We start from the raw sequence: 12,647 nt of genomic DNA on the forward strand, positions 1-12,647 counted from the left end.
ATGGTGTGCATGGCACAAACCATCACTTCAGACCAGAAACGGCACAATCAGGGACTCCGCCCATATTGTCTTCTTCTTAGTATCATATTATGAATGTAAAAGATGGCGTAATACTGCTTTTCTAGTTATTCATATTCTTTAAAGTGGGCATATATACTCAAGCTAGTGGCGAGTGCTGGCAAGGACGTGTTCAAAAATAGGAAGAAAATAAATATTCATACCACCAGTTCATCATTTGTGACACAAGTTGCTTTTTTTACACATTTTAGTGTGAACATTGTTTTTTTTTTGTAAAACCGTGATAAATTTCTGAGAATTTTCAGAAAAAAAAGTTTGAAGACACGTCTAATGTAATGCAATAACGAAGGACACAAATATATAAAATAACGTTTTATTTACTTATCACAAACAAAAAGGAAGAATATTTTCTGACTGTCTATTCCTGAGGTTCTTCTACAATCATTTTATTCAGCACTTCTGGTTTGTTTGGGTTGTTCTTGAGTAACCATTTCGCAAGCCATGTCTGCATTGTAAAAGAAAAATGTAAGGATATTTTCACTTGAGTCATGAAACCTTACACAGTTATTTCTTAAAATCATGCTCAAGAAAGATGACACATTTCACACATTTTATTACATTCCAAGGAAGAACTGGCAAAACTAATTTATAAAATACGCTCCACTAAAAGTCGCCATTAGACATGGAAAAAAACATCACAAGTACAATTTCACCTAGATTTTGAAGGTCTGAATGGCGGGCCTCAAAGAATGTCAAAGTAATACTTTTGATCCTTTCCCTGACACTTAAGTAAAAATAAAAAACTTTCTACGGTGAAGAAAGGCAAATAGAAGGCTTTTAGGACCATGACGGGATAAATTTATTTTTAAACATGGAATGTAGTGACAATGGCAGGTGAATCTACAGAAGAAGAAAACACTAAAGCAATATTTGTGGGTAAATAACATCTTTTGAGAGCACTGGTTGTTCTATACATCTGATGCTCAGTACAATAAACGTGAACATGTAAAGAATAGGTCACAGATAAATAAGTTTTCATTAAACAAGCTTCTGAGGGACAATTAGCTGGCCAGAGCTCCTACTCTGAAGTCTGTGCCTTTAGTGAATCGTTCTTCAAGTTATTTGCATACTTCAGCAAGAAGAAGACTGGTCAAAGGTACTGAAAGTTGCTGCGCTCTTGTATATCTCTGAAGGTGGCTTCTTATTAGCTGACCCAACAGCGCCCCTTCAAGAGATTAAGGGCCTCGTTTAGTGTGTCGCAGAGCTAGAGTCCCACCAAACTTATGGGTTTCCTGTCTCTTTTGGAGGTGGCCGAACAGCAAGGTTTCTGGCAGTTCAGCCTCAGTTGTTTCAAGCGCTGGAAACCTTTGATGAGAGGCCTGCTCACCTTAGGGCAGCCTGTCAATGTATATTGGAAGGTACGCCATATTCAGAGCATTCTGATGTGCATTTTTCCCCATTTGGGAGCACCAGAGAAGTCTTTCCAAAAATGATTAAGAGAGAAGTGGGAAGAGTGAGCAGGTCTGGTATGACTGGCAGAGTCACAGCAGCAACTACAAATGTTGAGGAGTTACCCCGCAGAAGCAGCTCTACTTATGCAATGGGGAAGTGAATGGAAAACATGCAACCTCCCAGATCCTGTCAGTATCCTGGGCAGTCTAGCGAGCTGTCATTTTGGAGGGCATGCACAGAGGGAGTTCACTGGACTCCAACATGCACAATCGGGCATATCTATACAACTCACCAATCGCCACAAACATACAAACGTGTACAGATACAATCCATGCATGTCAGAGACATGGTGGATGTGGAGGATCCATGTGAGGATGAAACTTTACATGGGAAAGCCTGTAAACAGGTACAAATCCATTTCTCTTGACTATACTCAAGTTAACACCATTGTCAGCCACAAGGTATATAGGGCAAGTAGCCATTTTCTAATTGGGGGTGCCCTTTGGTTACTCCAACATCATAACTAATCTCTAGGGACTAGTGTCAGGAAAACAGGAGAACCATCATTGCTTTGCATGAATGTTGAGCTTACTGGGAGGAAAACAAGAGTCCCTCAGAACACAGAGACAGGGCTGGGAAGTGTTCACAAGTAGTTTATCTTATGTAGTCACATTACAGTGGATGATGTTTCCTATTTTGTAACTCATCATAACATGAAAATGTATGAATGACTAGCGAATGAGCCCTTGGACCAGGAAAGATGCCTCACATACTCACAGCATGTCAATCTAAAGAGAGTCCACAAAGCAGAGAACCCACACGGCTATATTTATACCACATCTATACTAAAATACATATTTCTGCCTTGAAAGGTGGCTAAACAGTGATTCAGAAACAGAATGGCAAAAAGACTAGACACTTCAGTTTGTGTTGTAATATTTTCTGCTGCGAGCTAAACAATCTCCCAATATTAGAATACACCGAATCTTTAATCTCCTGGGGTTCAAACCAACCATCACAATGCGACCTTGTTTAAATACGAAAAGCTGCCTTCCAGGCTCCAAACAGACAGACCTTTACCCCCACAGTAGCATCACAAGGATGCCATGGTGCAAGCAAGGAAAATAGCCTCTTTAACTGCTGTTGGGATAGGAAAATACAGCAGTCATCAGGGTTCAAAGGGCCCCCAAGAGGTCTAGGCCCCAGTGTCAGTACAGCAACAATGGTAGCCAAAGTCCTGTACACACACACACACACACACACACTTACAAAAAGAACATCATAGAAGGGCAACAATAACACGAAACATGCAAATGCACATGCAGACCATATGGAATACATACAATTGGATCAGCTGGTTTCTGCTTGCAAAGCTCTGTCAGGCCAGCCAGCAGTGTAGGATTAACAAAGAGGCTCAGGTAGTCTTTGGCAGCTTGCCCAACTGGAATTGGTTCAATAATCACTGAAAAAAAGAGAAGAGGTTGTTAATTGTCTTCACTTATGCAAAAATGAAAAAAGACGTTCAATTCCTGGCACGAGAAAATATAAAAATGTGTTCTTTGCTTTGTCAAATCGTAGATTTGCCATTTGTGGCTTCGGGATGCGGAGGAGAGAGGAGCGTGTTTCTTTCGATTGATCGCCGTGTTTCATTTGATCCTAATGATGCCACCTTGCATTATTTAATCCTCGCTATGGTAGTTTTTCATGAAACATCAAAGAGCATAAGGAAGCATGCAGGTATCTAGTTTAACAAACACTGGCAGGAGAAAGCAGACAAAATGAAATTCCTTAATTTAATGCAACTTCAATAAAGGGAAATCAAAACCCATTACACGACAGAAGCAGTTTAATTATTATAAGATGGTAGACCTGCCAACCCACACAATCACAAGGGGCTGTTGCCGCATTTGTACATGGCCTGGTCCCATGGTAATTACTCAGGGGCCGCATCCCTTACTGAGCTAGCATGATGTGCAAAATAACAACGGCCTGGGATGTGGCTCCTAGTCATTACCAGTGGCTGAGATTAATTCAAGTATTCCATCCTTTACTTTTTGAATAATGTAGTGTTTTACGGACACAGCATTGGTTTTAGTAATTGGGTGCACTGTCCCCACCTTCGCTGAGTGTACCTGTTACAGCTACACTGCAGCGCAAGTGGGGATAGTTCTCAAATATATAATTTGGTGCCCAGTGTTTAATTCTGTAGAGGAAACGGAGGGTACCTAAACACCCAGTGCCCAAAGGTGTACTAGGCAGTTTCCTCAGAGACAAATAGTGTATTTAGCAGACCAAATGGCCTAGCCTAAAGTCAAAAGTCTACTACCCATTTAACTGGGCCACTCTGCTCTGGTAGGCTGTGACAGAGAAGCACCAGGCACATTTGATATGGAATCAGTTACAGTTAAAACTTGTACCTAGAGTCTAAATTAAATCAGGGGTGTACTTTAAAATCTGTAATTTGCACCCACAGAATGTTCCCTGAGAGTACCAATCTTCGTCACCTTTAATGCACGTAAATCTGGTTCTGGTTACACTTTTGGGTGGTGGGTACAGAACCATGACACAGGGCACCTGCTGAATCCACCAGTCCCCACGAGCAACTGGGATATTGGGATTTAGGGTCAGGGTGCACTGGGTCATCTGTAAATCACTATCTCTGGAAGAATTGGGATTAGAGATTATTCAACTAGTTCTGAAATGGGTTCACTCCAGTTCACCTAATGGGACTCGGTCATATGACTTAAGGGGAAGAAAATAAAATCCCTCAAGTCCCTCTCGGATAGCAAATAAGGTGCACTAAGCTCCAACAAAAACACAAATAATCCAGACAGGTTTATTTGTTGTAGGCTCCCCACACTCTGAAGCCCTGTAATGTATTCTGCAGGTCCTCAACCTACTCTAAAGCAGATGTCCACAGTACATACTTAGTCAGTTGGGCCCAGAGGTCTGTGGCTTCGGGGGGGGGGGAATGATTAGGCAGTGACTCACTTCATTGTTACTGCTTCCAGTTTGATGCTTCCAGGACTTGCTCCTTATGCTCCTGTTCAGGTGTAGGTTTCCCTGCTCACACACCAGGTAGTAGAGCTTTATCTTTTTACCATGGGTCAGAGAGCAGCAGGGCTTAGTTGTGTTCCCTCCACCCTCAAACCAGTTTAGGCCTGATAAGTGTCATGGCAGAGCACTGTGCAGTGTTTTTAGAGCATACGGAAACAACAAAAGTGTAAACATTCTACTGGGTAGTCCCATAGAGTGGAAAGGTAGAAGGACCATTAAAATTACTCGCATTCTCAATGTGAGTAATTTTAAGTCCAAACACACAACTTCCATGCAGAGGAAGTGAAGGAATAGGGAATGATATCCCGGTCATATGGATAGACTACATTCAATAGGTCTCTTCAGAGTCAGCTAAAAATTCGTATAACTTTGCTAACTCAACCTGGACTGGAAGAACTTCAACCTGGAGGCATTATCCTCATTCATGGGGAAGCTTTTGTCTAAATTCATGTGTTCTTCCTCTCAATCCGATTGTATAACACTCCTTAATCTCTTTAAAAGTCCTTTATTTATTCACTGACAAAACACCGCAGATTTAGCATCACAAAAAAATCCTCTATCAATTGGACGAAAAGAAACACTTGGTTTTCACTGGAGCTGCTTACAATAAAGCTATGATTTAATCAAGAAGAGAAGATGGAAAACGTCTTACACTTCTCAATTGAAGTCTATCTATGAAATTCTTGCAACTGCCTATGTGCAAAATTACAGAAGCAAAATAGCTCTGTTTTTCACAGTACATTTGTCAGGGATCTGATCTGTATTAAGAACTAATCCATATCCATTTCGAGCTAAAATCTCCAACAGTTAGTCAATTTACCTGCTCGCCATTACTTCAAATTTGCAAAGATTTTTGAGTCTTCTCTGAAGAGAAGATCTCAAAATTCGCACACAGAATTCTGGAACAGGTTCGAGCTCATGACAATTGAAAAGAAGATCTTAAGTGAACCGGTCCTAACTAGTGTTGGCAATGCTCTGAGCTGATTAATGAATCACAAACACAATTAGCAGCGCTGTCATAGCAGGAAGTCATCAGTCAGGTGAGCCTTTGTCATCCTTCTGGTTCTCCAAAGGATCTTTGCCCATTCTAATGGCCTTTTCTTGTTGTTCGATCGCTTTTTGAGCTAAGGATTCTGTCTGGAGCCTGAAAATAGGCATGGGTAAAACTAGTGCTTAAAAAAATCCTGCTTTAATAAAAAAATCAAAATAATTTATTGTTTTGATCATATCCATCTGGTGCATTATTTACACAGTAGTAAAGACGAAGAATGAGCAAAGTGTCAAGGATCAGTTTGTCTACCACAACGTTTGGGTGGGAATCTTCAAAACAAAATAAAAACGAATTTGACCAAGGGCTGCCTACAGTGCAGTGCAAGCCTCAAAGACATAAACCACAGAAAGATTAAAATAAAATGTGCAGTTGCATTCTCACGGTTGACCACTTAAGCTGTGTATATTCCTCATATGGTGTAAAGGTTGATGGTGAGTCTTTTAAAGCTTAAACCCAACGATGAGCCAGTAATTTCAAGTCCTTTTACTATGCCTTGTATATCAAGCTACTCAAGCCTACAAAATCCCCCTCCTCTACTGATCCAATCAGTGTCCTGGCTTCAGCAATTTTAAATGTTAATTTGAATGTATAATGAATATATCATTTTAAGAATCAAAGTCCCATGCATTCACAGAACCAGATCAGCTCTTAAAGTGTGGAACGACCTCCCCCTCTTCATTAAGAAGTTGAAGACTTGGCTTTTCAATTAACCAACCCACCATAGGTAGGGCTAGGTACACGCACCTGCTCATCGTCAGGATACCTTCACAGGTGATAGTGAGCATTACATAACACAAGATTGCCAATAATGCTTCAAAATGTAAACTATTACACCATTTCTAGTTTCAATATGCTGCTTTTAACAGGTATCAAATAGAACCCTAAAGATAGGCAAATAGTGCTTCATTACAGTTTCTAATGCCCCATTTTCTAAAACACAGCAACAAATGCACCCACCTAGGTGTGTCAAAACCCACACAACAGACAGCATGGGCTAAACTCTACAAAATAAGCCCAAACTCTATAGTGGCCTCCCTACCTGGATGTTTTCAGATTTGTGTCCACTCTCCGAGGTATAAAAGGCCAACACGTAGCGAACAAACTCCAGTTTCAACCACACTGGGGTTGAAACAGTGCAAATGGTGTGCAAGAGTTCTATTGTATATGAATGTGGGACGAATTTGCCTTGTGGCAATCTGCTCATTTTCACTAAGTCACCTGTGAGTGACATGGGTTTGATCTGCAGAAAAAGGGCAGTTTTAAACTCTTGTTGCCTGCACCCAAAGCTCTTGCATGGCCAGGGTGTCAAGTGCTTTACAGCAGTAGACAATTAGTTTTTAGAGGATACCACTTCTTGCCATTGGGTATACTGTGAGGGACCCGATATTACACCGTGCCAGAATTTTAAAAGGTTATCTTGGGCAAATATAACTTGATTCGAGATTGAAAATTCTAGCCTGATCTGGGAGTGTGAAGTCAAAGATAGAAAGCTAAATATGGCTTTAAATAGTTGACACACTGCCCACCCAAAAATGCCATCAAAGTATACTTTTGCACACTTGCACTTAGACAGGTGCAAAAGTGTTACAGTCGGAGACAAAATAAAAAGTGGGATTTCATCACTACTTTCAAAATAGTTCAAACCTGCTCAAAAAATGTTTATTCTGCTCAAAACAGGATATCATTTAAAAACTACCTAATAGAATGGGTGGAGGTTCACTCCAAATGGGTTCTTGAAAAATCAATTACAAATTATAGATTTTAAAGCAATCATAGGCGTAAACCTTCCTCCAATCGCCCAAAGAAGTAGGGGCCATCAGTCGTAAGCTATCTGACTGTCCACTCTATTTAGAGGGGGGCAGTTATGTGTCATTTTTAATTTTTTAATGTCCCTCATTGGCAGGTGTATCCTGGCAAAGAAGTAAAGATAAAAAAAAATACTCCAATTCCATGGGAGAAAACTCCCATTGGGTGGTGGTCATTTAGAACTTTATTTCCCCAAAATAAACTCCTGTTTTGGGAGTTTGTTTTTGGAAAATAAAATAACTTTGGAAAAGTTTGACGGCTGACCATAATGTTTGACAAAGCTGTCTCGAACTTTTCTAACATTGACAGAAACTGCCATGACAGAGGTTCCTGCAAATCTATAGCGATGTCTGAGGTGTAAGTGGACGTCTCTAAATTTGGCAGGTGTCGTAAATGCAAGATGGCAGAAGTAAAGTACTCCGCCACCTTGTTTGCCTTTGATATATTTGATAATCCTGAAATCAAGCCCTGAGTATGATTTACTTTTCTCTTCACAGCAGAGTTAATGGGACAATAAATAACAAGCCTGTAACATTGCCATCTTTAATAAGATTAAAGAGCTGTCTAAATATTGGTTAGAGATATCTAGCCTAGTGTTTTTTTTTTTAAAGCAATTGCAAATTATGCACATCAGTGCACAGTGGCCCATAAAGTGGAAAGGTGCGCACGTGTAAATTGCACGTGCTTATGTACCTTAAAGGTTTTGGGACATCATAGCTTGGCTAATTCCAGTCCTTCTGGTATCTAAGCAACCAGACTGTAGCAATTGTTCTATGTAGAGGTTGTGTCCCATAAAAATATAACAGCATTTTGTCTTTTACACTTATCAGAGGAATGTGATCAGCACTTTAATTCCCAGGTTAAGACAGTCTTAATTCTGATAAGATATGTAACTCCTGCTACAGCACATATCAGTAGCAAGTGCCACCCTCACACAGTTTCACAGGTAAATTTCAGCAGCTCAAACACTGTTCAGTTTTCAGCTTACAAGTATACCAGTCACCATATATTTTGGGAGGCGGGAGGGCGGCCTCCAAGAAGCTTTTAATTATTTTCGCTCTTTAAAAAAAGCTATAGGTCCACTGTGTTTTCAAATAAACCACTATTTCTCAAAGAGTTCCTTGTGGGAGAACCTCAAAGCACCCTACAAAAAACAAAGTTGTTAAGTTATATCCATTATTAGGTTTCGCCTACCCAGCACTTGCACTGTGGCGAAATTTGTGCTAGAAAAAAAAAATAATAATCTAAAAAAAAGGTACTTACAGCCCACCCTCGCCCTCCCATTGCTTGGCTTCCTCAGTCAAGCTCCTTTTCTTACTTCTAGTCAGCAGCAGCCTCTGATGTCATCTTGCTGCACTTCCTGTCTTTGTTCCTCAGCTTTGTGGCCTTCGTCTGTTCCTGCGAGTTTGAACGAAGTACTCGTTCCAGTTGGCGATGAGTGGCTGGCAACCAGTGACCTTCCACTACTGTTGCGCTTCTGAGGTACTTTTTTCCATTCCATGCCTGCACTCCATACAAGCAGATGTGTTCTTGTTTAAAAAGTCTGAGTGGACAGGGGAAACTGAGATCTGATCTATGCATTTGTTTGAGAACACCAGCTTGACCCTGAAAGTCTCAAATCTAGCCAAAAAATGTCAGTGGAGTGGCTCGTTAAAATACCTCTTCACCATTCTGCAAGACAACCTTTCACTTCCCTGCTCTGGCACAATATGAGACCCCCTTTGGAGAATTAAAAATAGCTGATTTTCATGCTCTGCTGAAATATCCAGCATACCCAATGTCTTTTAAATGTTTTTTTTTTTTTTGAAGGGCGGCTTGAAACAGATTTCTAATTCGGGCAAAAAAGTGTAGACTGCTTGATTGCTTGGTGCTTGCATGGTCCTTCCTCTAATGCTAAAGCTTTTTCAAATAGCATTTTTACGTCTAACAGCCGGACTTTGTTTCCCCATGCAGCTTTCTCTGTTTCCCTAAACTTCAATGTGTTTCTATATATTTATTACGCAAAAGAATTAAACAAGAGCTGGGACAGAAACAGTGAAAGGGGAAACTGAGTAATTCAGAGTACCACTGGAGACCATACAGAAAGAATATGTCAGATCTAGAAGGGAGACGCTTCTTGCACCTTGCCCTGAATTTGCTCAGTTTTTTACTCACTCTTGAAATGTATGCAGTAACACAAATGGTAAAGAGGGACACATTAAAAAACAGGTGTTAATACGTCGAATAACCCACATCAGAACAAAGTCTCTCATTAAGAGGACACTCGGACATAGGGGTTCGGCCCGCTAACTCCACTCTGTATTGTGCCCACAATATGTACACTGCCTGTCAATACTAAATCAAAGCATGAGAATCTCTGGCACGCTACCCGGGCAGGGAACTTGGCCACAGTGCTTAATTTGAGCCGGTGGCTTCTGGTGCGGGACACCGGCACTTATTTGTGAGGGCCGACACTTATTTTTCTGCCTCAGGCACTTACTGCGAGCAAAAGACCCATATGGGAAAGATGGATGAAGGGAAATCTAAAAAGCATCACAAAGGAAGAAATAGGAAAGCGGCAAGAGTGAGCTGGAGGGACAGCGAGTGGCTACAAATGGATTAAAGAGGCCGGAGATGGCTTTAGGATTACGCTACCTCAGTATTCCATTCTCGCACATTTAATTGCAGCAGCCCCGTGTTTCAGAGGAGAGCTTTGGGCACCGGCACGGTTTTATCTAGAAATTAAGCACTTGGCTTGGCAGCAGGAACAGAGAGTTAATAGTGGGGATGTACTGGACCATGGGTACTCACAAACATTTTCCCAGGGGCCGCACTGTTTGGTCTGTGATGTGACGAGGGCCGCACTGATGCCAGCAGGGTGGCAATCGGAGGGGTGGGGAGGGGTAGTGGTAAAGTGGTTGCAGTAAAATAGCAGGAAATGAGTAGTAAAAACAGGAAATGAAGCGTATACATCTAGTGTGTGAATTGCGCAATATGAAACCAGAAACTTGGGTATAAATCCCAGCTTCTCCACTTAACCACATTGTGTGATACTAGGCAAATGTTTTATTTCATTTTGCCTCCTTTTTCTTCATCATCACATATAAGAACCTTGAAATACGTCTTCAGGATGTATGCTGTATAAGACCTTCTGGGTCTGATTTAAGAAACTATAATATTGTTCATGTATAATAGAAACACAGCCCTTCCAAAGAGTTCACATAACAACTGACTTGCCTCTTAGTTCACAGTTCACATTGTTGTCAGGGCGTGGGGGGGTTAAGGGGGATGAAATTTTGTAAATTTATGCTTGTAAAATATCACTTTAAAAAATACTTCAATGCAGTGAAATAATCGTGTGTACTAAGGTGAAACTGTTCTGCAGATTAATGAAATGCACTTTTTGAATTTCAAACAGATCATACTTTTATATTTTTGCTGCAAGATGTCGTTAATAATGAAGGTATTTCTAAAGCTGAGTTCCAGGACACTGTAGTTACTCCCTTTTCAATTAGCCTCCAAATAAATACTTGCCCGTTTATTTGACAATTTTTAGTGCTAGTGCCAAGACAAATAAACAGCAGCACAGCACAGCCCTGCTGATGACTTTGGGGCCGCATGTAAAAGTCAGGAAGGCCGCATGCGGCCCTTGGGCCGTACTTTGAGTATCACTGTACTGGACTGTCCTCGGTGACTCTGCTTCCGCATGTCACCACTTTCCACACATTTCCTTGTTCTACGCCTCACTTTTTCCCTAAACACCACATCTGGACACCCCATAAACTTATTTCATGACCATCCCCCTCTAGGCCCAGAATAGATTTGAGGTCATTTTGTAGCTAAAGGACTACGATTCAGTTGGTAATTTCTTTTATTATTTTTGCATGCCTCTCAATTTTTCGGTTTCGCCTGCACAGCACTTGCGCTGTGGCGAAATCTTTTGATTTAGAAAAAAAAAAAAATCTTAATAGGGGCTTACAGCCAGCCCCACACATTCCCATTATTTACTGCTAAGAGCCTCGGTTACACCAGATTCCAAGGTGCAAGAGCTACAATCTCCAAACAGGTAGGTGTGATGCCTACCACCACAACATTATAGATCAGATTAGGCTCAGAAAGAAATGTTTCTTCCCTGAAACGATCACAAGAATGGGGCTTCCAAAGTAAAATACTTAAAAGGGTAACTCTGTTTCTGTTTTATGTTACACAGGCACTTTGTATCAGAACAATTTAGTTGTGTTGTATGATGCTTAAAGTCTTCAAACACTGGTGGGGGAGGGAGGGAGGCTAAATGTACCTACATGGTGCTTTAGTGCACTTCATCCCTATAATTAATTTTCTGCACAATGCATAGGTTAACATTGTTTCATTTGGTCATCACACAATGCGTCACACAGTGTCCTAGAGGCCAGACAGTGTATCACAAACCAATGTTACATTGCACCACACACACTGCACAGAGCCGGCATCTTTAAAAAAATAGTAGGGTACTAATTAGCTTATGTAGGTCAAAGTGATATCACTATAAGCAATGCCATGCCATCACACAAGGTCAGATTCACTTTGTTTGTATTTTCAGGGAGAAATCAAATGATTTGCCCAGAATCAAAAGATGTTCAGTGGGCACCAGGACCCATCCCAGTTGCAAAGTTGGCAGCTCCGGCCACTAGGCTACATCTATCTTGTTTTACGTTTGTCACCCTCCCTGTGGTTTCACTGAAGCCCCATGCCCTCCTCCCACTCGTCAATGTCTTTCCTACCCTCTTCCCTCGTGTAGCTCGACCCCCCCCTTTTGTTTTACATGTTGCACAGCAGTTAGGCTGTCTGTGCAAGATAGATTAAAGTACAATTTAAAACCGCTATGATGCAGTCAATGCTGACCACTTCATAGTTCTTTTTTCACTTTAAGCCAGCAGCTCGCGCTGCTGAGCAACAGGTATAAAAAGTCAATAGATTTTGCAGAGGAAAAACCTATTGGCTTTGCCAATGCTTGTTTATTATGGTCATACAGTCATCGAGCTAAATAAAATGATTAATTTGCCACTACTTGTCCCTGTGATTCCTCACCCCTGTAAAGCAGTCTATAAATCTTGGTCCGCTTCAAGCATTATTGAGAATTTAGGACCTGATTCACAAAGGTAAACTTACACTTTTATTTAACTTTATGAATTTTGCAATTCACAAAGGAATTTCATGTGTAGGTTGTTTATACCTGCCTATCTTTTTATGAGCTGAGACTCTGCAATTATAAAGATACTTCTCCTTAAATTTCTTTGTGAACTGC

General features: G+C 40.9%; 1 protein-coding gene across 1 annotated transcript in view; it reads right to left on the minus strand.

Annotated features, from left to right (window-relative positions):
• Positions 1-377: 377 nt before the first annotated feature.
• NME5 (NME/NM23 family member 5) overlaps positions 378-12,647 on the minus strand; it is a 75,813-nt gene continuing 63,543 nt past the window's right edge. The window contains exons 5-6 of the mRNA XM_069202009.1: positions 2,814-2,932; positions 378-523 (exon numbers count right to left, since the gene is read on the minus strand). Coding sequence (XP_069058110.1) covers positions 437-523; positions 2,814-2,932 — 206 coding nt within the window. The 3' untranslated portion in view covers positions 378-436. The remainder of the gene's footprint in view (positions 524-2,813; positions 2,933-12,647) is intronic.

Source organism: Pleurodeles waltl, chromosome 7, assembly GCF_031143425.1.
Source record: "Pleurodeles waltl isolate 20211129_DDA chromosome 7, aPleWal1.hap1.20221129, whole genome shotgun sequence".
Classification (NCBI taxonomy): domain Eukaryota; kingdom Metazoa; phylum Chordata; class Amphibia; order Caudata; family Salamandridae; genus Pleurodeles; species Pleurodeles waltl.